The sequence below is a fragment of the Hakea prostrata genome, chromosome 7, assembly GCF_041222555.1.
Source record: "Hakea prostrata isolate BN-2017 chromosome 7, UWA_Hpros_2, whole genome shotgun sequence".
Classification (NCBI taxonomy): Eukaryota; Viridiplantae; Streptophyta; class Magnoliopsida; order Proteales; family Proteaceae; genus Hakea; species Hakea prostrata.
In genome coordinates this window covers 70,755,513-70,782,990 of record NC_142606.1, presented here as the reverse complement: position 1 = coordinate 70,782,990, position 27,478 = coordinate 70,755,513, and the positions used below count along the sequence as shown (strand labels likewise).

The following is a 27,478-nucleotide window of genomic DNA, read 5'->3' as shown; positions in this document are numbered from 1 at the left end:
TGTCTAATCCTGGGTGGGTCAGTGCAATGAACGACAAAATTACAAGCCTTAGAAGACAATCAGACTTGGGATCTTGTGCCTTTACCCTCAAGAAAGACAGCTATTGGTTGTAGGTGGTTATTCACTATGAAAGTTAATCCTGATGGTTCTTTAGCTCGCTTGAAAGCTCGTCTCGTTGCCAAGGGCTATGCTCAAGTTTATGGCGTAGATTATGTTGATACTTTTTCGCCTATGGCCAAGCTTACTTCCATCCGCATTTTAATCTCTCTTGCCGCTACCTACCAGTGGCCCTTGTTTCAGTTGGATGTAAAGAATGTCTTCCTTCATGGAGATCTACATGAAAAAGTGTATTTGGAGCAACCACCTGGGTTTGTTGCTCAAGGGGAGAAAAATAAGGTTTGTCACCTCTGCAAATCATTAGATGGTCTCAACCAGTCACCTCGAGCATGGTTTGGACAATTCACTACTGTTGTAATAGAATTTGGGATGACTCATTGTGAAAGTGATCACTCTGTATTCTTTAAAAACTCTGATGCAGGCAAAATCTTTCTTGTAGTTTATGCTGATGATATTGTCATTAAAGGAGATGACACTTCAGGAATTGATAGGTTAAAGACCTATTTACAAGAGAAATTTCAGACCAAAGACTTGGGCAAGTTAAAGTATTTTCTAGGAGTTGAAGTTGCCCAATCAACAAAGGGCATCTTCTTATCTCAACGGAAGTATGTACTAGATTTGCTTTCTGAAACAGGAATGTTGGGATCAAAACCCATAGACACTCCCATGGAATGTAACTTAAAGTTAATGCCAAAAGATGGAACCATTCTTGATGATCCAGAGAAGTACAGAAGGCTTGTTGGGAAGCTGAATTATCTGACAGTGACTAGACCTGACATTGCCCTTCCTGTCAGTGTTGTGAGTCAATTTTTGTCTGCCCTACGAACATCACATTGGGATGCAGTTATACGAATTCTAAGGTACCTTAAGAAAGCACCAGGACGCGGACTTCTTTACACTAATCATGGACATAGAAATGTTGAAGGATTCTCTAATGCTGATTGGGCTGGATCACCTATTGATAGAAGATCGACTACAGGCTACTACACATTTGTTGGAGGAAATCTTGTATCATGGAAGAGTAAGAAACAAACTGTGGTAGCAAGATCAAGTGTAGAATCTGAGTATCGTGCTATGGCACAGGTAACATGCAAGATGGTATGGATAGAACAATTACTTCAGGAATTAGGAATTATTGATGACACACCAATGAAGTTATGGTGTGATAATCAAGCTGCGGTTCATATAGCATCAAATCCAGTTTTTTATGAACGTACCAAGCATATTGAAGTAGATTGCCACTTTGTTCGTGAGAAGTTACTACAAGGCATAATATCCCCCAAGCATGTGAGGACTGGAGAACAACTCGCAGCTTTGTTCACCAAAGCTCTAAGGAATACAAGGGTTACCTATATTTGTAATAAGCTGGGCATGAATAATATATATGCTTCAGCTTGAGGGGGAGTGTTAGGAAAGGGCAATTTGGGAAAGGACTAATCCATCGAGAGTTAGTGCCTTGCGCTAACTCTCGATAGGAAAAAGTGGCGGTAATTAAGAGTTTTATACCAATTGAAATTGGTTGATGCTTTCCTATATAGAATAGACTTGTAAATTAGCCTATATATAGTGAAGTTATTTTGAGGAGTGCTCATAAGTTTAATCTGAGCCTCCACAACTAAGTCGTGGCTTCCATCTTCTCCTCTCCCTCATTCTTCACCTTATTCTTTCTCAAACTAACACCTTCGAAGAATATTCCCAGGGAAGGGTGTTGTATATAAACTCAATTAGAAATATAGAGTTGGCTTCATAAATCAAAGATACCATATGGAGCCATATACATTGTCTCAATAATTGGCCAGTCCAAGTCTTGATTGATTGTGACCTCAATTCCACTGGTCAAACAAAGATGTTCCAGTTGTGAAGGAATATTTGAAATAGCTTCATGGAGGTGGAGAAACCAACCATTTCACCTAGTGCACCCTTAGATTGACAATAGAACATTTTTTTCGTATGCAATGCTGAAAGTCTGGCAAATCAATTGAGACAGTCAAATTGAAAAAGCGGTCAAAGACCAAATATGCAAGATATGGAGGGTGGAATTGAGAGGCCAATGGAAGATGAACCATGATTCTTCTTCAAAGGCAAATTTGCAATTACTTCCAGCCAACAGGCTGAATAATTATTCACTTAGGAGAAATGAACGGTACTCAATTTGTGTATCAATAACAAATCACTTTTATCATCGAAAAAGAAAAGACTTCATTGTGTTCCCTATGCACCAACCAAAAGACAATGGATCAACTTGCAAATTCTAGATTGGAAAATGTCATCATTGTCAGTAACGATGATGCCCATCCCCCCTCTGATGCAAGCAGCCCCCAACCCCCAAAAAAAAAAAACCTCAGAGGTGGACTCTAGAACCAATCCCAATTGATGCACCAAGGGCTGGACGAACTCTATCGAGGGGAATTTTGGTCATTTTGGCAAAATTCAGGTGTCTTAGGTTTGGGTCCCATTGAGTCCAATGTGTTGTCTGGACCATAGATCTATTTTTATTTTATTTTTCTGATTATTATTTTGCAAGATATTTGAGAGGCCTTGTTTATGTGAGATTCCAAATCAGGTCAGAATCCCACAATTTGAGTCTATTTTAATCTCCTTATTTCTAGGACTCTAAATCTACTTTTAGAATTTGGATTGGAGTCCTCTAGAGTTAGTAATAGAGTTTTTTATGTCAAAGTAGTTGAACAGTAGTTGAGTACTAATTGAGTTTGTTGGATAAGCCAATTAAAGTTCTAACTGATTTCCAACTTAGAGTAATTTTCTATATCTTATTTGAGGCAATAAATAAATCCCTACAGGTATGCAATTTTCTAGTTGAATTGATTAATGCAAATTTGAGTTTGGAGGAAATCCAAGTCGTGGTCTTCATAGGAGGGCCACGGCGGAATTAGTGTGCTATCATCTTCAATTTCAGCAAGTGTTCTTCAATCTACACCAGTTATTTAACAACTCCAGCAGCCTTATTCAATCCCCAAGTAAGAAAACAACATCATCAACCCTATCCCTAGCCTTCCCTCCTCTTCCCCCTTGCTCGCACCTCTCTTTTTTTCTTTTTTCCTTGAATTTTCGGACTTTTCTTGAGACACAAAATGCAAGGAGTCAGCTTTACATATATCCAACCGTTAGATCTGTCCCAAACTTTAGGAGCCTCATCCCCCTAACCCTAGTGACCTTAGATCCCAATTTGACCCATTCTGACTGTCCAATTTCAAGATATGACTATTTTCTTGAATTTTCATACTTCCGAAGACCCCTAACACAAGAACCTTCATATCTTTTAATTTAGCCAATCCAAACCCTACCAAACTTGGGGAATCATATCCCCATATTGTTACCTACATTCCCTCCAAGTTTCAAACCATTGCAACACCTTTAGACCCCAGTTTCCCATCTCAAGGGAATTTTACTATAACTCCCATGGGTTAAATTTTCATAAAATATTAACATAACTTTCCCTTAGGAAATATTTTCTTACGGCCCTTATCACAAAGGAATCTCATACCGCCTAAATTCCCAAAACCCCAGCCAAATCTAATCATAGACTTTTCCTAACCCTAGAACCCCACAATCAACCCGTTCCCATCAACCGTCTGCTGTTTTAAAACCCTCATTGACTGCTGATTTTATTAAAGAAGATCCTAGAGTAAACCTACATCTAGGGCCACATCCCTACAAGGTAAACCCTATAATTTTGGTTTACATCACCCTCCCCCAAAAAATAAAATCTTTTCAGTTCCTATTGTCCTTTAATTTGCCCTGTTCTGCTTCCCCATTCTCAAGACGACTTTTCCCATCCTCCAAACATTCTTCTTCTTTGTCTTTTGTGTTTGCAATAGTTGTCAATCAAGCCATCACCTTCTGTCTGGACCCCCTTCAATGCCTTGTGTTTCCCCAAGACGGTGACAACTCCTGATAGAAAACAACTCTCAATAACAAGATTTTATTCCCAAAAAAAATTTCTGCTAGAGTGTCAATCCAACACAATATTATGTTGGTTGTACAATATGTACAAGGGCTACCAATTCTCATTATACATGAATTGCTAATGTTATCTGAGGCCCAACCCATGTTATCCTGTAGATTATCTTATTCATCCAACCCTTTTGGGCCTACAAACCAACTCCCAATTTGAATTCAATAAACAACAGCGGTGATTTCCCACTTATAAACCTTCAATAGGAATACTGCTCAGTACTTCTCAATTTTCCGAGTACAGACCCATCTTCCTAGGCCAGCAGCAGTACTATTAATTCTGTCTGACACTCAGATGCTCTTTGGTTTGGACATTTGGAATCTCTGCTTGACCACATGGTTCAGATCCTCTCCATACCAAGGTTAAAAGGCTTCAACCAGCCAGAAAACAAAGTCTGATTGAAACCAAGAATTTTTCGGGTAAGTTCAACATCCGATGGGCCAGAAAACCAGTCTCAAAAACTTATTAAAACCACCTAAATTTGTCTTATATACTGAAACTAAAGGTACGCTGAAATTGATTAAATAGTCAGCACTTTGTATTTATTGGTCAAAACTATTGAAATTTCTAGCCGAAACCAATAACTTTTTTGGTGTACCAAGCTTCAACAAAAATCTAGCTCCATCCCCTACAGTCCTTCATCCGGCCATCTTGCTTTCAAGTAGGGCATGTCTACAGGGACCCTACGGCTTTTATCCCAATGTAGTTACTCAAATGCTGCCAACTCACTGCATAGTTATCCCCCTATTTGTTCTCTTCTATCATAATTCAACAAAACTAGTTTAAGTCACAAACTCATGTGTCCAATTAGAAGCCATAAATGCAGGCTTTGCACTCAAGTTATCCCCTTTTTAATCAAATTGATTCCTCTTAAGTTCCCTAAAAGCATTGGAAGTCTATTGATAACACAATATGCAAATCCTGCAAAAACTTCCTTCTTGTTTTCAAGGAGAATCCCCATGCCACCACGTGGTTCAAAATATATAGGCACAAGTTCCATTAGAAAGCTACCTTGACTTATTCCCATGTTCCATTGCTTTAATCCACAGTTGCTGTTAATGAAGTTTCCATATTTCAAAACATTATGGGTCCATAACAAACAGTTTTTTCTTTAACTGCATGGTCAGCTTAGTTCTCAGTGTAAAATCAAAGTGAATTATTAATCTATAGCTAAACCTGGTCCAAGCTTAGGATTGATACAGCTACCAAGTCAGCATCAATTCTTAATGTATGGCTAAACCTTGGCTGAGCCTAGGATCAATAAAGTTACCCCAAAATACTGAGCACAAAATCTAACTGCTGCAGGCTCTTAGCAAGGTCAATCCATTGATATTATCAAGTTCAACACCTCTAAATTTAAAGATGCAGATCTTACAGAAGTGTATAATCAAGACGTGTTAAAGCAGTTTCATAAACAGTAAAGGTAGCAGCTTAAATAAATAAAGGCTAGTCAGAATACTCACAATGAATCACGCCTACTTCTCCAGTACCGAGTGATGCTGTTTTTGAAGTAAACTGAAGCCATAAGGCGTACATCTACCTGAGAAGCTAGATCCTTTGCAGTGATCACTTCCTGGATTAACCAGAACTTCAGCACATATACAACAGAGAGACATGGGAGCAGCAGAAAACTGGTAAAATAATAAAGTGAATGACTCATTTGCATTAGGCACACCCATAAACTGCAGATTGAGTACTTACGATAGAATACCAATCAAAATTGTCATTCTTACATAAAGCCAGATAACAATAATAATATGCAGATTGAACACTTTTAACATAAAACAAACAAAATCGTCATCCGCATTGCAAAAGTGAAGGTGGAAACCTATACTAAAAATGGAGAACACTTAGATAAATTACCATAAGACATGAACAAAACCCAGGCCTGCATTCTGACTGAGAAAGAGCAGTCTCTGCTGGTTTACGCAAGGCTTGGTCTCCACTCAGCGAATTGGTGAGCAAAGTGAACATCATAGGAACGTCCGAAGCAGACAGAGCCATGGCTTTGACTAAATTTGGCAATCAGCACTACAAATGGAGAGGCATTAAATGGAAAATCTGAACACGATTAACGAAGAACGAGAAAAATATCAAAACAATTATATAATAAAAATAGTTAACACGCGATGAAACAAACACCATTAGCTACAACAGAACACAAATACCAAAATGCAGCTCACGACTTTTCAAACAAAAGTAACCCAAAATCAATCCATACGTGAAGACGACTAAGAAAGAATAAGCCAAGGAAAAGAAGAAAAAATGACAGAGACGGTTACGGTAAATGGGACCAAAAAAAGAGGATTTGCATGATTACAGAGAGAAACAACGATCGGACACGGACATCAATCAAGGGTTTGCAGGTTTAGCACCTGCTTTTCGTTACCTATAAAAAACAAGACGGAGTGGGGGAGAAGACGAACGAAAGAAACTTAAAACGATGAAGGGTTCCAAAGGTACCTCGTGGAGAAAGGAGTTTCAGATAGAAAAAGAGACGACGAGTTCCACTTAGTGCGCCGGTTAGAAAATGCAGTGGACCTCCAGATTTATTGAGTTTTCTTGCAATGGAATCCAACTTTAAATCGATTTGCAGGGGTGCTTCAGGTGAGAGAACATTTTGCTTGGGAGTGTTCCTTCAGTAAATTGGGTTTTGGTGGTTTAATCCGGAAGACGGTCTTTCTTTTTTCTTTTTCCTTTTTCTCCGTTTTTTTTTTTTTTTTTTCAAGGCCCTCTCCAGTCATCACATAATTTATATTTATATTTTAGAGTTTTTTACATGAGCCCCCTCCATTTTCATGGGAAACAAATCGCACCCCCTCTAAAATTTAAACCTTGCAATGACCCCCTCCACCATTAACCTCGTTACTTAAGACTGTTAACTAATTTTAATATGACAATATTACCCTCAAATATTATAACGTTTTAATTTTTTATTTTCAAGAGTTTTTTACATGAGCCCTTCCATTTTCATGGGAAACAAAGCGCACCCCCTTTAAAATAAAAAACCTTACAAATACCCCCTCCACCAGAAGAACATTTGATGAGAAGCAATTCGTACCTCATTTGCATTTTTTTCCTTCTTCTCCTACAACGTTTCTTCTCCTCAAGATGAGGTACATACTGCTTCTCCTCAAATGTTCCTCCGGTGATAATCGTGGGCGTTGATTGGTAATAGTGATGATAGATTACGAGGCATCGTGAATAACTGTGATGAGTGAGGTGGTATGACTTTGAAAATAAGAAGTTCAAACGTTACCATATTGAGGGTAATATTGTAATATATTAAAATTATTTAACAGTCCTAAGTAACAGGGTTAACGGTGGAGGGGGTATTTGCAAGTTTTTTTTTTTTATTTTAGAGGGGGGTCCATCTTGTTTCCCATTAAAATGGAGGGGGCTCATGTAAAAAGCTCTTGAAAATGAAGTTCAAACGTTACCATATTTGAGGGTAATATGGTCATATTAAGATTATTTAACAGTCCTAAATAACGGAGTTAACGGTGGAGGGGGTATTTGCAAGGTTTTTATTCTAGAGGAGGTGCGGTTTGTTTCTTATAAAAATGGAGGGGGCTCATGTAAAAAACTCTATATTTTATATATGTTATCAACCAATTTGGATTCTCTCCCCCCAAGTTATCCCAAAAAAAAAATGCCACACATTGTCTTATTGTAATTTTTTATTTTCTTTTTAAGAATGAATTTCTTCATCTCATTCCTTTTCCGAGCCAAAAGCCCGGCGCTTCTCCACCCACAGTCAACCTTATCCACCCCTCTTCTTTTTTGCCAATTGGCTGTTGGAGGAATTAGGGAGCCATTTAGGAGTTAGTAGGATCTATTGACTATCCCACGGAAAAGCAGCTTTGTCGGCCCCATCCATGAATGCCCTTGCCTAGCGGGTATATATATATTTTAACATGTAATTAATGCTTAATGATCAATTACCTCTTTTTAAAACCATATATTAATACAATGTATTAAATAACCTAAGAAGTACTTTGATCCTTTTACATTTGAAATTTGAATATACTTAAAAGAGGTTAACGGTGTTAGTCTGTTTGGGACTCACAAGTAATATATTATATTGAGGGGACTCAACATTAGTTTATGGTCTACTAAAGAGGTCTACACATAAAAAACTCTAAAAATTTATATAGGGTAAATATCACTTACCTCATCTCTTAGATAGATAAATAGCATTTTCACCCCCTCTTAGTTAGATAATATCACTTACTTCTCCTCTTATCTAACAAATATATCAAATACCTCCCTCTGTTAACTTTATTGGTTAAATTTAACTTTTACAGTCAATATTTTTCTAAAACCCTAAATTACCCTTGACTAAAAATATTTTTTTATTTTAAACCCTATATTACTTAATCACATTAAATTTAACTTTTTTGGTTTTTAATAATTATTTTAATTGAGGGCAATTTAGTATAAACTAGTTAAGGTGATTAAGTAATATAGGGTTTATCTAACATACCTTTTTTTTTTTAATTGCATTTTTTATTTTACTTGATAGTAGTATGTGTTTAATTCTATCAACATACCTTTTTTTTTTAATTGTTTGATAAAAAAAATTTTTAAAAGGGTATGTTGGGATTTTAATAATTAAAGATAATTTTGGTTTTAACTATAGTGTTTTGGTTTTTAATGATTATTTTAATTGAGGGTAATTTAGTAGTTTAACTGTTAAGGTGATTAAGTAATATAGGGTTTGAAATAAAAAAATATTTTTAGTCAAGGGTCATTTTGGGTTTTAGAAAATTATTTAACAGTAAAAGTTAAATTTAACCGAGAAAGTTATTAGAGGGAAGTGTTTGATATATTTGACAGGTAAGAGAAGAAGTAAGTGATATTATCTAACTAAAAGGGGGTGTAAGTGCTACTTGTCTAACTAAGAGGAAAGGTAAGTGATATTTATCCATTTATATATATGCTATTAGTAAATAGATTTAATATTATTAAATAATAATATATTATATATCATCATTCTGGTTTTTTCTTTGTTTTAGTTAATCGGTATATATATTGGTTTTACTTATGATTTTGGCTCTCTTTTATTTGCTTGAGATTGGAATACCGTTAAGGTTCCAACATTTATTGTTAATGGGAGCAATGTGTATGTTGGAGAGTGGAAAGAAAAAAAGGTTTTGTTCTATTTTTTAATAATTTTTATATTTTATCCTTACTTAAATATTAATTATGCACATGTTGATCTATTTGGCATAATTTATATTTATATTTATGATAAGTCAATTACGATAATAGATTATGAGTGATAAACAATTACTAGACATTATACATTATAGAACAAAAAATAAGGTTTCAAACCCACCCTTGGGTGAATAATATATTTTGTATTATAATTTTGGTTTTTTATTTACCTTGCGAAAATATACATGAGTTTTAGTTTCGATTTCGGCTCGCTTTTATTGGGCTAGGACAATTTTAATAATTCAAAAATATTGTTAAAGTGGTCGTGCCGCGCGGATGAACCTCATTTCGAGAAAAAAAATCTCGGATATTTTTATATATATTCATATATATATATATAAATATGTAGATATATGTATGTACTATATATATATATATATATATATATGAGAGATGGAAGCAATGTGGAGATTAGAGAGAGAAAAAAACAAGGTTTAATTATAATTTTTCATAACTTACGTCCTTATTCATACTTAAATATTAATTATGCACATGTTTATTGATGGTACGGTGGTACCCACATAAACATGAATTAATAATTTATGATGAGGTCATGGGTTAAACCTTTAAAAAAAATTATGATGATAATCATAAAAAACTATTTACCTCTTTTATGAATTTGTGATTAAATCGATTTATGTTAATGTGAAACATGGATCATAAATCATACCAAACATCTATTTATTTTTATTTATATATTAAATGATCTTAAATTTAAACTACACCAAAAAGAGTCATACGCATAAATAAAAGAATCAGCAGTTTATGTTGATAAATTATAAAGAGTCATAATCTATTTATGAATTTTTGCTTAACTCGATTTATTTTAATAAGAAACACAAGTTATAATCATACAAAATACATCTATTTATGATTACAATTCAAATAATAATGAATTTAAGCCTTATAGCTCTATAACTATAAATGTATGTATTTAATATGATTTTTTATCTACGCTTCTCATTAAATTGATGCCAATACAAATATATTTGCATAAATAGCTCAAGGGTTGTTTATGCTTTTCTGCTTTTTTTTTTTTTGGGGGGGGGGGGGGAAGAAAGGGATTTTCTTAAAACCATGAGAATGATGTACAACCTTATTATCTATGAGAATTGGATGACATTAAAGGGAGGGGGAGGGAAGAATGAAAAAGAAAGAGTGTCAGAGTTCCTTTTTGCAAAAATAAGCTAGACAATCTGCTATTTGGTTTCCTTATGAGAAAATCTAATATCTTCTAAGGAAAGGATTTGAATCCTATGTCTTGACTTATCAATCGTATAATTCAAGGAGATTGATTCAAGACTTTGATAATGAGATGTATCACATACGAGTTGTCACCTTCAATTATTACTTAGGGAATTTGGAGTTTAGAAGTTCATTGAAGAACTAGTCAAATTGCGAATTTTGCAATCAAGGACTTTTAGCTTCCCCGTCATTTTCTTTCTTTCTTTCTTTTGTTTTCATAGTTTTATTTGAAAATTCAAAAAATCTATTTTTCTAAAGGTTGAGTTTTTTCCTAAATGGCCAATAGGTGTCTCTTTTGGAAGGCTAGTTTTGTGGCTAACAAACATGCCTTAAGGGAAAAGATATATCCTTTGGAGACAACCTTCGGTGGTGTCTCTTGCTCTCCTATATAAAGGTGGGAGGGGTTTGTTATTTTTGCACGAATGTTTTGAAAATCATTGATTTACTTTAAATTGTGTCATAGAAAACGAATTGGTGAATGTAGCTTTACGGATCCCTTAGTCCATCAATTACGGGGATCCCTTAGTCCATCAATTACGGAGTGCACCGTCTAAGATGGAGGGGTTGACTGATCTTGGAGGTGAAAACGCATTCTTGACCCGTGTGCACAATTCGGGGCGTTTAAATACCTTAAAGAAAGTGTGGTTACCGACACGTTTCAGCTCCGTCAATTTTCGTTTATCAAGATGGATGTACGTAACAAAGCTTTCGAAAAGGGTTTTGTTCATGCCATTTGAATCAAGATAAGTTTTCTAATTTTGCTTTATTTGTCTTATATGATTGCCCTATGGTAATATATTTCCAGCAAGTTTAAGGTATTTAAACGGATCGTATAAGACTTGGATTTCCAATGGAAATCATTGGTAAGTGTTCTTAAATCATATTAACAGGCAGTGCAATCTTTAGTAAGGCAAATACGGTTATGATCGGGCATTTCTTTTATAAAATTACTTTAAGAGTAGCAGGATTACAAGTTTTCCTGTTTAGTTTCAGTGGCTTCTAGGTGACGATATTTCCTTTGGTTTCATAATCTAGTTGTTAAAACGATTGCATAAGACTTCGGACTAATTCTGCCTAATACAGAATATTGTCATTTAATTTTGCAAGGCAGAATATAAGAAGGGATTACAATCAATTTCTTCTATAATCTGTTTCTTGCATGAATCGATGACAGTAGAAGTTGGATAAGCACTCTAAGAGCAAACTTGTTTTATCTTTATTCTGGCATGTTTTTAGAGAGCAATAGATAACAATCTGCCAATTAAGTTCATTATTATAATTTCCGGGAGAAGTGCTTCTCTTTAAATTGAATATTTTTCTGTCAGTGGCTCTTTCATGAAAGTTTTGCATATTTTCCCTATAATATTATCTTACGGATCGATATTTCTGCAAGTGGATGGATGACTCACTGCAAATTTTCATTTATATGTCTTTATTATCTTATGAGGCATTGGTTATGGTTCCGTGCCTAGATATTTAGAGGGTTGTGTGCCTGTGTGTTCCTTGATATGATATAGGTTATAACCATTTAACAGATATTTTGTTTGAGTTCTCACTATTCTCCTACCAATCATTGTACTCCTTGTTAGTACGTTCCGTGTTTTCTTTTGTCTAATATCAGTTTACATCAATCTTAGAGCCTTTGTCTAACTGGGCATCTCTGTGAGTTGTTTCAATTGTTGTTGTCATCTCTAGTCTTTCTCATTGCACGACTTATGATATTGTTGCTCTTTTCGCTGAGGAGTTCTAGAGAATTTGCACTACTCAGATTCTGTTACCATGTTTGTGACGGACTCCAAACGGTTCATAAGGTTACCTGAAGAAGATTGAAAATCCAGTAGATATCGCGGCTGAACATCAGTTCACAATGATTCGTTGCAACCTTCCATTATTTGCGCATTTTTCTCAGTTAGTAAATGGTATTCTTTGGGGTGTTTATCAGTTCACCCTGACCTGTACGTATTAAGATGGGGGCGTCCAGAACTGGCCAGAAAGGCCGTTAATATAATAGAGCAGAAGCTCCGAGTGGACCGATGGCCAGAAATAATGACAACCCAGAAGAAAAAAAAAAGACCTCTGTGCCACATGGCACTGTTTGGATACTTTTCCATACATTAGTGAAGAATATATAAGGATTAAGGAGGAAACTTGGGCTATAACGAGTGCAGCAGCATGGATGATAAAAAAGAAAATCAGTTTTCTAGTTTCAAATTATGTTGGTTTACAATCATCCATTATATTGATTTATTTGGAAATTGTAAAATTTGATGTTTTCTGAAAGAACCATTGGGCTAAGTGAACCATTACATGTTGGTTCTACCAGACTTAGTATACCAGGTGCCTTGAACCCATTTGCTTAATTAGGTTCATCTTGTCGGGGTTTACTTTCTTATTGATTCAATTAAAGGATCAGCTTCTTGATGAACTACCTATTAAGACTGATGAAGCGTATCTGATTTGTCAGTAACCATGGTTGGAGGGAAGATACATGGTGAGGGAAGTGTACCTCCAGCAATATTCATATTGAATAGCATTTTCTTACATGTCTTTCCTTAACTATCCAATGAATCTAAGTGAATTTGGATTCTACCAACAGCTTGTAGTTATTCAAGCTTGTGAGATAAAGGGTGGAAAATTTTTAATCAATGAACATGGACTACAAAATCAAACCCCCAGAAGTGCACTATGTGTGCATGATTGAGCTACTAGGCCGAGAAGGTTTCTTATGATGAAGCCTTTGCAGTGATTAAAGTTGCTCCCTTCAAACTTACTGTGAAGATGTGGGCTGCCTTGCTAACAGCTTGTAAGTTTCACAGGATTCTAGAATTTGAGAAATTTGCAGCCATATACATGGGATGGAAATCAAGGAAGAATGTGAGGGAAGCTACTGCAGTCCTACATACCTTGAAAAGAATTCTCTTAAGAATGCTTCCTACATATACTCATATTATGAAGGAAAAGCCTCACTTTTCCTTTCAAGTGATGGATTCCATATCCAAACCGAAGAAATTTACCATTAAGTAAATGGCATAATATTGGAGATTTCAAAACCTGGGCAATATCCCAGTTTAGAAATCTTTGCTTCCTGATGTGGATGAACAGGTATTGTTTTATAAATTCATCAATACATCAAGAGAAGATGATTTTTACTCCTTTATAATCATCAAACCAGACAAGACTCTCTCGAGAGTAAAACGAAAAATCCTAATAAGAAAAGAAGCAATGATGATGGATCTGAGTCTAGTCTTATTGAAGGTTTTACCTGGTCTGATCTGAAAACTTGTTAAGAGGAAAGAAATTAGATTATGAAGCCTTCAATAAGTTTTCAAATCAGGTATAACCATTGAGGTTGGTTATCAATGGACTCCTAGAAAGAGTTTGAAAGGTCTTTATTCAGAGTTTTGGGCAACCTCCCTTGATTTATGATTTATGGGGCTCTCTAATTAAAGAGGGAGAGGGAGGACTGATATGTTTGCTCTAGATTCAAAGTGGATTTGTATGATTTCCTAGAAAGGCTTAATCTAAGAGAGACCACTATTAAAAGAAGGAAAACGTAGGTTTTCATGGAACTCTTAATAGAACACTATTGGTTTCTTTAAATTAAAACAGCGAGCAGTAGCAGCCAACCATTGAATGTACCTATTAGGTTTGGATCAATTTGTGGCCTTTACGTTGTGAAAGGTTGTATACTTTTGTGGTAGTTTGAAAACAATGAGAATAATGATCTACATAAAACATATGAGAACTTGGAACAAATGTGTCAAACATTTATGTCTTGCGACCTTTCAAGTGAACCTAATTTGTTTGGGTTATGTTAAATCCAAAGTTGGTTAGGCCTAGGTGGCTATTAATGTCAGAGTACAACATATGTATCATGTGGTTATGCTTTACCCTCAAACGACATAACAATGGTATATGACCATTGAATTTTATATGTATGTGATAAACCTAAATTGTGGGGGTTTATGTTTATTATGAAAATACATGTATATTTTACATGTTGTGTCTCTTCTCAAGAGACAAGTTCAATATAGTGATTGATTTTACTTGAAAAAGGAAAAATGACATATAATTCATATGCATTTGGGAACCATCTTAAATTGAAGATGAAAGATGGCATATGCTTCATATGCATTTGGGATTCATCTTGAATTAAAGATGATATGTATAGACTTGTGGTGGAGAGTGATTTTTGAATTAAAAAATATATGTTCTACCAAATATCACCAACTATATATGCCTTTGTAAGAAGGTTGGAAATCCCAAGAGCAAACATGTAAAATCATGTGTTGGTAGGTGACTGTTATATATAAGTACCTACATGTGTGGCTTTATAAATTTGTCGAATCCTAAGCCACAAGGCTAAGGTAACAATGAAAGATACATGTTGGCAATCATTGGAATAAGCATTTACATTGAGGGTAACTGTCGTGATCAATAGATAAAGTAAGACATTGTGTCTTAGAAGCATGTATCTATAAATGAGAGGGACATTATGTCTTATATACATATGTCCAATGAGGCTAATATAATAGCGCTATGTATAGTCAATGAAATAGTTTGACTGAAAGTTGTGTAAAGCCTCAAAATCACTAATGTGATGTTGTTTAGAGGAATGAGCTATAAAAGTCTATCCAAGATCATGTGATGGACACCCAACCTATGTGAAGAGGTTTCAATCCTGAATTAGGTTCAAAGGGTAAACAACGAAGTCACTGGATGACCTGAGAAGTACTACTAAGTTCATTTCAATATTAAGGTAAAATAGTACCACCACAAGGAAAGAGGTTGAGCAAAGAGGTTCTTAATTAGCTGAAACCTACAAAATGTGGGGGTGTGTTAATTGTGGTGCACACTGGCTGACCTAAGTGGATGTAGGAAGTAAGGTCGCTTTCCGATGAGAATTATATAGGCAAATTCTCAAGACATCCATGAGACTGAGATCTGGAACATGACCTGTTCTCTTTTATTAGAGAAAAAATGTCCAAAATAATAAATTTTATAAAAGGGCTTATCACATAAAGTCGACTGATAGGATATGGCTGATGAGCTTGTCAGCTACGCACTGAGGAAAGGTTCAAGAAGTCTGACTTCACCCGTACTCTGTAGCGAGGTTCATTAGACCTAGTATAGGTTCAAGTCCGAAAGACACCTATAACGACGTGTCCTATCGTGTCTAATATGTTCACCAATTCAAAGTTTTGTTTTCTCGAAATTTTTGAATTTTGTGGGGGATTATTGTAATTTTCATAGTTTTATTTGAAAATTCAAAAAATTCTATTTTTCTAAAGGTTGAGTTTTTCCCTAAAAGACACCTAAATGGCCAATAGGTGTCTCTTTTGGAAGGCTAGTTTTGTGGCTAACAAACATGCCTTAAGGGAAAAGATATATCCTTTGGAGACAACCTTCGGTTGTGTCTCTTGCTCTCCTATATAAAGGTGGGAGGGGTTTGTTATTTTTGCACGAATGTTTTGACTTTAAATTGTGTCATAGAAAACGAATTGGTGAATGTAGCTTTACGGATCCCTTTGTCCATCAATTACGGAATGCACCGTGTGAGATGGAGGGGTTGACTGATCTTGGAGGTGAAAACGCATTTTTGACCCGTGTGCACAATTCGGGGGCGTTTAAATACCTTAAAGAAAGTGTGGTTACCGACACGTTTCAACTCCGTCAATTTTCGTTTATCAAGATGGATGTACGTAACAAAGCTTTCGAAAAGGGTTTTGTTCATGCCATTTGAATCAAGATAAGTTTTCTAATTTTGCTTTATTTGTCTTATATGATTGCCCTATGGTAATATATTTCCAACATCTTTCTTTCTTTCTTTCTTTCTTTCATTCTTCTTCTTCTTCTTCTTCTATATTTTTTTAATGGAACATGCAATTTTACGTATTGGGGATGGGGGTTACATAATATACCATCAGGCATGTCACACCCTACCATATATCATGCATTCATCGCACATTCCAATAATGAGATGAATAATGAATGAGTATGCAAGTATACTCCTTATTCTAACCGCAAAGTCTTTATGGTAGACACGCATTAAGATATACACCAGCCTCCTCTGGGTGGTCTCATCATTCTTCCCTCAATATGAGACGTCTATTGGGTTCTCCACAGTAGTTGGGTCAAATCACATCAAACCATCGTTGGGGAATGGGTCACCACTCTGTCACATCACCATTGGTCCGAGAACTGGCGCGTGTCAGGGATAATAGGTCAAATGCAAGGTCATAAAGTCTTGTACTACATGTGGTTCGGATATCTTCCCTCATTCCTAGTGCCTTGTTGGTCCAATATCATTCTCCATCTAAGAATGATATATTCAACCGGAGGTGTTTGTTAGACTCCATTCCTTAACCCTATGGTCATCCACAAATGTTGGGGCGAGTGTCTCTCATGTCTCCTCACAACACTCAAGCCATTTGTTGGACGCTCCATGAGTCCAACCTTAACATATGCAAAGCCTCCCATAACATGATGACAGTGGGCCTACTTGATGCACATAGGACCCAACTATTGTCACCACGGGTCACTCGATTTCAATACCCCTGCTGAAAGTGTAGTAGTATTCAAGAGTTACATATCCCAAACACAACTAGACATTTATCAATCATGCACCTAGTAGATCTAAGTGAATGTAAAGTCACCAAGGTAATGAGCGAACCCATAACCCTAGTCAGTATATAAGTATAGTTGGACAATGTCCTACCATCCAACCCACACACATCATTTCATAATCATCATTCAATAAATTTGAAAAATAAATAAATGTTAGGTTTTTTATTAAAATCTATATTATCTATATTATGTTTCAAATTAGTTTTTGTATTTCTTTTATTTAATTGTTTTGTTAGTGTGTGGGACCCATGAGGTAAGAGTGGTAATGAGGCACCATGAGTAAAGGAGGCCCTTCATGACCTTGGTTATGAGGCTCTTCATAACATTGGTCATGGGTCTTAAAGGTCTTGATCCAAGGGTGGAGTTTACTTAAATTCAAACTCTTGACCATCAATTCTCATTTCAACTTCATGATCATTCATGGTCATTACCATGAGTGGGGTCAAGTTTATTGAATGGATTAAACCCAATTCATTGACTTAAGAATCCTAAGGGGTGAAGGTGTGGTTTGGGCCTAAATAAACCCAACCCTTCCTTGCATGTGGTCTGCAATAGAGACACTCCTCACACTCACATTATATGTTTTACAAAGTTCATTTATTTCTTTGAGTTGTCTAAGTATTGTGCTCTAGCTTTTGACTCCTTGAAGGGACTAGAAGAACTACCTCATCTTCTAGTTGGAGGTTGCTTTATCTTGGAGGTGGTGATGCGAAGAACCCTTGGTAGTAGGGTGCATCAATTACTTTAAAGATAGCACTCAAGTGTGACTCAACCTCACTCATTGATCGGTGGTTCGTTCTGTTGCAACATCAAGCTCTCCGGATTGGCTAAAGATATTCATCTCTCAATTGAATTGCAATTTCATTTTTGTGTGTTTGAAGAATTTGTAATACAATTACCTCCAACAAAACATAACATCACATTACTTTCCGGTTTCCGTTCTCGCAAAGTCCCACACAATTCATAATAAATATACGATATCAATATAAACGAGAATTTAAACAAAGCCAACAAATACACAATATATGACAATCTATTTCTCACCAGTTAAAGACAAGATTGATCTCTAGTTTCCAAAGAGATTCATGAAATTAGAGTGTGAATGACCCAAAATAACCCTAGAAACATGAAAAATCAAATGGATATCAATCGAGAGATCGACCAAGGGTCAAAGGTGCCAAAACACACACCCAGATTAGAGAGCGGTTGGATAGGCCTCCTAAGGCCAGCGAACTGCCCACCCTAGGGTTGCGACCGAAACCCCGGATTTCAACTTCAATTTGAAACCAACACAAAAGGGGGCTTTGGGATATTCAATAAAACATTATTAGGGTATCCAAAACACCTTCCAATCATCCCAACATTTTCCCAAATAAGAAGCCCCAATTTGGCTCTTAGAGAGTCGCTCATAAGCATCTCAGAGAGGTCCAAATCGGTTTCAAATGCGAAGGGTTGCATGAGCCAACATTCAAAGGAGTTGGACATAAATGGAGACAAGATTGAGCATTCATCACTACCCAACATCAACAACAACCACAACATTACATTAAGTCTCCATAAATACCTTTAAAAGTTGTTGAAAAAAGAGGGTTTCATGAATGTCTTATCTTTACACGCGTTTATCACAATGATTCGCTCTTTGGCACTCCATTACCTACAAGAATCCCACCAAACTCCAAGGTCTTCACTACTCCCAAGCTCTCAGCCTCCCTCTAGCATAAACAATGTGTTTATAAGGAGAAATGAACATAAAATGGGGTTTAAACCCGAAATCCCGAATCTACCCTACACATGGGTAGGGGGCAGTTGACCCAACTATGCAATTGGCCCCAATCAATCAGCCCTCTATCTCCTTCCTGTGAAGGCCAATTTCGGATGGCTTCGGAGGGTCAATAGCTCATCTCTAAGCTTGATCAATGGTATATTTACCTTTACATTTGAGTCCTCTAGTATCAATTTTTAGGCATGCAAAAATCGCCTTTTTATCTCTTCTGGACTAACTTTCTCTCTCCTCCTAAATTCCATGAGGATGTCTGGGTCTTCATCATCGTCATCAACTTCCATAGGTTAAATTTTTGAACCTTTGGGCTCAACTCGGTCCAGAGTTGTTGTCCACTTGAGCTCTAGGTTCGTGGTCCTAAAACCAATGGGTTAATGGGTTAGGATTCTAGGGGATTTCACAAAGCATAATTGAACCAACGACCTCTTCATAAAGAGGTGTTTGTCTTACCAACCGAACAACTCTGCGATGATAAAAGGTGATTGTCATTGTATGGTCTTTGGCCTTACTCTCTAAATCCAAAATTTTCCAAGTCCTTCAAATGACAACCATTCATATTCACCTTGATCCAACCTTGCAATGGTGCTAACCGTCTAATTTGATTATTTTAAGGAATAGCATTCACGTCTTCCTCTTGCTTGAAGAAGGCTTGAGTATCCTATGATGCAAATTTGTAAACCTATTTTATTGATTTATAGGGTTGACTATGTACACAACTTGTAAAATTAATCCAAATAGCTCATAGTAGATTTAGATGAAGGAGAGAATTTGATTGATGATCTTTGCTCTTGTAGAACCCAACAACAATGTTATTCACCTACAGGCCACTAAAAATATGAATCTCTTTCCACACTTCCTTACAAAGAGGATAGTGTGGTCTTCTTTGTTGTCAAGGAGTGAACAAAATGCACAAAGGAATGGGATGGGGCACCCCTTTTTTGCGAGAAAATTGCCCATTTGCAATTTTCAATGTAAAATTTACAAAGAAAGGAAATGACTTTTGGTAGCAAAGCAAAGTGCCAAAGCTCAAGCCTAAAGGTATTACTATTTTCTACGTAATAAGGCAAAGATAGTATACAAGTTGAAGACATAAAAAGAAATCCTAAAGAGTGCATGACCAAATAAAATAATCTTGTTTTGAGCCTTTGTGGACCCTCAACATCCTTAGTCCTTTGCCATGTCTTAAAACTAGATTTCTTATTCCTAATGGCAACTTGAACCTCACTATCCCACCACCAAGTCTCTCTATAAGAATAGATCTTTCCATTTGATTCACCTAGGACATCTTTAGCCACCTTCTTGATATACGTAGTCATCTCATTCCACATCGCATTAATGTCCCACTCAAAATCTCACTGTCCTTGTTTGACTATATCATTAGTGAAGGATTTCAAGCACTCTCCTTTAAAGTTTCACCATCTTATCATAGGATAGTTAATATTGTACCTTTTATGAGTTTTTGGGGTTAGACATATATCCAAGACCACAAGTTTATATTGCGCAGTTAAGCTTTCCCCTGATTTCACCTTGCAATCCTTACACAACAATCTATCAGTCCTTTTAATTAGGAAGAAATCTATTTGGCTTCTATGATTTCTACTTTTGAAGAAAATTAAATGATATTCATTCTTTTTCAATTAAGTATTTACAATAGATAGATCAAAAGCAACAACAAAATCTAAAATTGAGATCTCTTCCTCATTCCTCTCTTTGAAACCATGTTCTCCATGTACACTCTCATAACCTCTTTGATCTTTTCCAATATGTCCATTTAGATCACCCCCTATGATAATCTTTCTTCCTTGACGAATTCTTTGCATTAATCCATCAATATTTTAATGAAATCAAGAAAAGCTTCTCTGAGGTTCTTTGTTATGATATTAGGGGTTTTAAGGGTGGCTTTTAGCTTCTATCTCCTAGGAATTATTCCCCTTATTTTTTTTTCTCTTCTCCATACTTTTGATGTTATTAGCTTTACCATCAACTTCTTCTCTTTTGTTGTTGTTTTCACTTATGCTCCTCCTCAATACTCCTTTAGATTGGTGTTGGAAAACCCTTCATCATGAGTTAAACTCTATTCAACAATCTTTATCATTTGTGGGGATATAAATGAAGTCTTGTCTCCTTTGGATAAAATAGGTGGCAAATTCTTGCCTTCCCCTGCTCTTCATGAATTATTGGAAATTTCATATAATTTCTCTCTTCGTGATCTAAGGGGGAATGGTCCAAAATTTTGGTGGACTAACTGTAAAAAACATCCATAACCTTACTAAAGAAAAGTTGGATAAAGTCCTTGGTTCACCTGAGATCCTAATGACCCTTCCCAACTTGAAAGTTTCTAAGTTAGCTACCATTGGTTCTAATCATATTCGTATTTTGGATAACTCTAATGCTTCTACGGACTCAGGGAGGGAGTTATTTCACTACCAAATGGCTTGGCCCAATAATTTTTTTTTTTTTTTTTATTTAAAAAAAAGGGGTTAGTTAAATAGGTTTTTCTTAAAATTTTAATTGGCTAACTTAACTAGATTTCTTAGAATTTGCAATTATGCAAACTTAACTTAATCATATTCGTATTTCTTTTAGTTGAGGATTCTATGTTGCCTAATTGGGAACTTTATAATCAAAAGAAAAGTTGGTTAAGTGGACTTTACTTTGCTCAAGAGATGTTTTGGTTTCAAAAGTTTAGAAGAATTATGTTTTGAATGGTGATAAAACTACTAGGTCTTATCACATGGGAGCCAAATTGAATACCAAAAAAAGAAAAATTGAATTCATCTGAGAAGGAACTTCTTGTTTTACTAACCCTACTGTTGTTGCTGGATGCTTTACTAGACTTATGACTGCTCTATATAGCTCTTCCCAACCCTCTCAATGTCGCTTGATTATGCTTTGTTTCCTCTTCTTGAATCTATAGTTTTAGATTCATCTTTAGCTACTATGCCTGGCATTGTTGAAATAAAGAATGTTGTGTTTGCAATTTGAGCCTTCAAGGCTCTAGGCTTTGATGGTTTTCAAGCTTCTTTTTTTTTCTTCAAAAAATGTGGATTGCAATTGAGCATGATGTTATTGATTTTGTGCAAAACTTCTTTAGATTTGGCTCTCTTCCTCCTGACGTTAATCATATTTTGCTTTGCTTTATTCCCAAGAAAGATAATGTTGAGATGGTTTCTGATTTTCATCCCATAAGTTTATGTAACTATCTTACAAATAATTGCTAAACTAATGGCTCGAAGAATAATGCCTCTTCTCTCTAATTTGTTCTCTCCCCTTCAAGGGGCTTTTTATCTAAAAGACAAATAACTGATAGTATTTTCTTTGCTCAATAAAATTTTCATTTCATGAATAAAACAAGAGCTAAACAAGGCTTTGTTGCTTTAAAGTTAGACATGTCTAAAGCCTATGATAGGGTGGAGTGCAACTCTTTTCTCTGAATTTTGCAGTGTATTGGTTTAAGTCAACAATGTTTACCTGATCAGCAACCTTATAACAACCACCTCTTTTTGTTAAGATTAATGGGGCTCCTTTTTCCTGATTTCATGGTTCGAGGGATCTTAGACATGGTCGTCCCATTATCCCTTACTTGTTTTTACTAGTTATGGAGGTGTTTTCTAGACTTCATATTAGTTTAGAAGAGTTAATACTTTCAAAGGTATTTCTATTGCTAGAAATGCACTTGATATTTCTCATTTATTCTTTGTTGATGATACTTTCTTGTTCTGTAGAGCTTCTGTTGAGAATGTTTGTGTAACCAAAACAATTCTAGACCTTTTCACAGTATTATTGGTCAACTGATCAATCTAGAAAAGAGTGAAGATTTTTTAAGTAGAAATGTTTTTATACCCCCAAAAAATTAATTACATGGTAAGCTTGGCTTTAGGGAAATGTGTCGATGACTTAATTATCATTGGAGATAATCATCAGGAAATTACTACTCTCAAGCAATATTTGGGTAAAACTTTTGACATCAATCTGAGTATAGAGCAATGGCATCTGTAACTAGTGAATTGGTATGGATCAAATATCTTCTTCAAGAATTAGGATTTGACAGTTTTAGTCAACCTATGAAGCTCTTCTGTGATAATCAAGCAGCTACTCACATTGCTTCCAACCCAGTATTTCATGAAAGAACCAAACACATTGAGATTGATTTTCATTTTATTCGTGAGAAAGTCCAAGATGGAACTATTGAAACTCCATTCATAAGAAGTGAAGAGCAGCTTGCAGATATTTTCACAAAAGCTTTATCCAAGGGAACATTCCAAAAACTATTGTCCAAGTTGACCTCAGATGTTATCTTCGATCCAACTTGAGGGGGAGTGTTATCGGATATTAGTCTTTCAGTATAACATAAAGACTAATAGTCCCACTCATTGTAAAGTTCCCTTACTTGTAGAACTCTACTCATTGTAAAATACCACATCATGTACACTACCATCTCTATTTAAAGATAATGAAAGCTCTCCCCAGAATATAGTTGATTTGGGGATTTCACCGTGGACGTAGACTTCACATTGAAGATCGAACCACGTTAAAATCGTGTATTCATTATGAACAGAAAGGTACTCCCTGTTTGTTGAAATGTATTGTGACATTTGGGCAACAGTAGTGTCATGTGACCAAATGTTGGAAAGGGGGTACATTTCATTTACACTTTTTGCCTCTGAGAGCCAAGGGTCGTACTAGAATGAAGTGTTTGAGCCATTTCCTAGTTGTCTGGTAATCATTTTCTTGAGATGGGTGTGATGTGGTGGATACTCTACCATGGCCATGAGCCACTTTGAGTTTTACCATGGGGTTGAATAAGCTTGAATTGGAGAAATATTTGGCTTTCAAGGTGGTGGCCCAGAGGGATGTAGGTTCATTAAGGAGCTTCCAGCCTTGCTTGAGGAGTAAGGCTTTGTTGATATCCTCCATTTTCTTGAATCCCAACCCTCCCAAATGTTTTGGAGTACAACACTTATCCCAAGAGATTAAGGTCAAGTTCTTGTTCTTTGTTGGGTTTCCTAACCAAAATCTTTGACAGAGAGAGTCAATTTGTTTGCATATTGCTTTTGGAAATCTAAAGCATTGCATATGGTAGAGGGATAAGGGTTGAAAAACTGATTTTATCAGTACTTCTCTTCCGGCAAAAGAGAGGGTAGAAGCTTTCCAAGATGCAAACTAGTTGTGAATCTTGGTTAGGATGAAATTGAGATTTTTTTTATTTTGATTTGCCAAGAAAAAAGCTGGTTCCTAGGTAGAAGGCATCCTTTTTCATTTCCAAGATTCCCAATATCGACAGGATTTGGGTTTTATGATCGTGACTAACATTTCTGCTGAAGAAAACTCTACCTTTTTCAAAATTTATATGTTGTTCGGTGATGTCCGTGAAGAGCTCCAAAGCAGCCTTAAAAGTAAGTATATCCTCCTTTTCAGCCCTACAGAATAGAAACCTATCATCTACGAAGAAAAGGTGAGAGACTTCTGGGGCATCCTTTGCAATCTTGATTCCTTTGAACATATTAAGGGTCCTATATTCATTGAGGATCCTGGCCAAGACTTCCATGATGAGAAGAAAGAGATATGGGCTCAGGGGACATCCTTGTCTAATTCCCCTAGATCCCGTGAACCATTGGAAGGGGCTGCCATTGATTTTAACAGAGAAGGTTACCGAGTTTATGAGCTTAGAGACTAGATCGCACCAGGTTTGACTAAAACCTAGGAACGAGAAAAGACCAGTAATGGCATTCCATTCGACCCGGTCATAGGCTTTGGACATGTCAAGTTTTAAGGCAACGTATCCAACCTTACCCCTTGTTTTGTTCATGTAGTGAAAAATTTCATGGGCGAGAAAGATGTTCTCAGTGATTTGTCACTTTGGTACAAAAGCTCCTTGTAGGGGGGAGATGATGTGTTTGAGGTTTGGTTTTAACTGTAGAGCAAGGGTTTTGGCAAGGATTTTGTAGGTGACATTGCATAAATTAATAGGCCTAAAGTCTGAGACAATTCGGGCATTCTCTTTTTTGGGTATGAAACACAACAAGGTGTGATTAGTTCCCCAAGGTAGAATTCCTTCGATGAAGAAAGAGGTCACAAAATTCAGCACATCATTACACACGATGTCCCAATGTTCTTGGAAGAAGGTAGCGTTAAAACCATCACATCCCGGGGCTTTGTACAGTCCCAGGGAGAACACAACCATTTTTATCTCCTCCAGAGTTGGTATCGAAGTTAACAAGCTTAGCGACTCTAGTTCCGATAGGGGAGGGAAGAGGCTTTGAATGAAGGAGGTATCAAGTGGTTTCGAAGTGGAGAACAGGTTTTGCATGTATTGAGCAAATGCAGAGGCAATTAGGTGTGGCTCCTTTAATGTGGTTCCCTCATGGTCAATGGAATGGATTTTCCTCCTGTGATTATTGATTTTGGATTTGAGATGGTAGAATCTAGTATTCCTATCTCCTACAGAGATGTACTGAGTTCTGAATTTTTTGAACCAGAAAAATTCTTCAACATCAAGGGCCCAAAAAATCGATTTCGCTAGTTAGTCGATGGAAAAGCTCATTTAGGTTACCAAAAGAGGAGGTATTCCAAGCATACAGGTATTCCAAAAGGAATGTTATGCTCTAGTGTCAAATAACACAAATGCAAGAGTTGAAGCAATATAAAGTGTAATTGTCACCATTCATGACTCTAATCTGAGTCAGTACCTATTAGACTATACACCTTCCATGCTTGAGGTTACTGAGTTAGCCCAACTGCTGCTACTAGCTAGTTCACTTTCTGAGGACAAGATCAAGATATTTGCCTTGGCTTGCAACAAATGAAATAGACAACATCTCTCTGTCTAGGTGTTGCTACCATTGTCGATGTTGCTGGTACAGAGACTGAAAAAGGGCTAGCATAGATTGGCCCAACAGAGGGTGAACCATTGATTGGTTGAATTGCACCACCAACATTTCCATGACCAAACCCAACACCTCTAGGCTCGTATTGTGGTGTGTGTTAAGGTGTCGGCTTGTTAAACTTGCCCTGGTTCCTGCTCACGAATTGGTTGTTCCCTTTTTTTTCCAAAATCCTTTAGCAACTGATAACTTTCTCTTTCTCCTTCCTCTACTTTCTTCTAAGATTGCACCACCTGTGCATAACTCTCAATGGGCTAAACGGACATGTAAGTCCAGATGGAAGGTCACAGCCCCTTGAAGAACTTCTTGGCTTTTTCCATATCAACTTTCATGAAGGCGGGGGCAAAGAAGATCAGCTCTTTAAATCTTTATAGATACTTGAGAACTGATAGAGATCCCTACTGAAGCTCCATGAACTTGGACTCCTTCGCATCCTTAATGGGCTCCGGGAAATAGTTCTTACAAAATGCATCTTTAAATACCTCCTAAGTCACCTTTGGATGTTGGGCCTCCAATATAGGTTGCGCAGTGTTCCACCATGCATCTGCCTTGTGTTGTTACTTATGTTCGGCGCAAAGGATCTTTTGGTCTTTGATGCACCTCAAGCGCCAGAATGCCTTATCCATCTCTCTCAACCACCTAGTTGGTTGCAAAGAATCATTGGTCACTCTGGTGAAAGAAGGGGCTTTGAGTTTGAGAAAGTGCTCTATAAGAGCACTTTGAGCAATTTGAGTAAGGACTTTCTCATAAGATATATCCATGGCCTTAGAAAGGCTGGACTCCATAGGAGCATTTTGAGCAGGGACATGACTCTCCATGTGCCTCGGTGCCCTCTCCTGTTGGTCCTTTCTGGGGCTCTGTTGTTGGCAAACTCTCTAGGTAAATGGTGTCCTCATAACCTGCAATAGAATCTAAATGTATTTCGAGGAGTGAATTCCACATAACTCAATGAGGTCAACATAATCATATATCGAGCATCCGTCACACACATTAACATGCAAGTATGTTTCTAAACTCTAACAAGTGTAGTCTCTATGCATATGCGCATTAAGTCACAACACCAGCCTCCTTTGGGTGGTATAGTCACTCTCCCTCACGAACTGGTTACCTCTTTTGGAAACCCGTGGCAATGGGATTAGGTTACATCATACTGTCGTTGGGGATTAGGTAACCACTCTCTCACCAACACCATTTGGTCCGAGTATTGGCTTATATCAAGGATACATCTAGCCCACTGCAAAGCAACTATGTCTCATAGCCCAATGCAAGACAACTACGTCTCATGCTACATGTGATCCGGATACTTCCCCTCATGCCTAGTGCCCTTTTGGTCTTCCTATCCTTCTCACCTAGGGATGTTGTTCCCCATGGAAATCACAGAAAATGAGCAAAAGAAAATGATGACCAATGCATATAGACACCTGCTAACCTTTTGGCTAGTGCCCTTTTGCTCATTTTCGAGAAATAGAGCGTCATGATGGCGTCTATTCCCAAAGACACATGGCAAATGTTGCGCATTTCATGTTGTACTGAGGTGGCTCGAGAGACTACAACAGTCTTATCAATCAATGTGACCTTTGGAGGGCCCTCAGGAAAAGAAAATCTTTTTGGTTTCCTTCAGATTATTAT

The 27,478-nt window shown here is 36.7% G+C and overlaps 1 protein-coding gene across 3 annotated transcripts in view; it reads right to left on the bottom strand.

The window, feature by feature from the left end:
• LOC149011934 (ARM repeat superfamily protein) overlaps positions 1 to 6,776 on the bottom strand; it is a 118,422-nt gene extending 111,646 nt beyond the window's left edge. For 2 of the 3 annotated variants that reach the window (XM_089164219.1, XM_089164221.1), the window contains exons 1-3: positions 6,557 to 6,775; positions 5,957 to 6,124; positions 5,557 to 5,666 (exon numbers count right to left, since the gene is read on the bottom strand). In XM_089164219.1, coding sequence (XP_089020345.1) covers positions 5,557 to 5,666; positions 5,957 to 6,097 — 251 coding nt within the window. In that variant the 5' untranslated portion in view covers positions 6,098 to 6,124; positions 6,557 to 6,775. Of the gene's footprint in view, positions 1 to 5,556; positions 5,667 to 5,956; positions 6,155 to 6,556 lie in introns of all 3 variants that reach the window. The other variant, XM_089164220.1, reaches the window with a different exon arrangement.
• Positions 6,777 to 27,478: the final 20,702 nt, after the last annotated feature.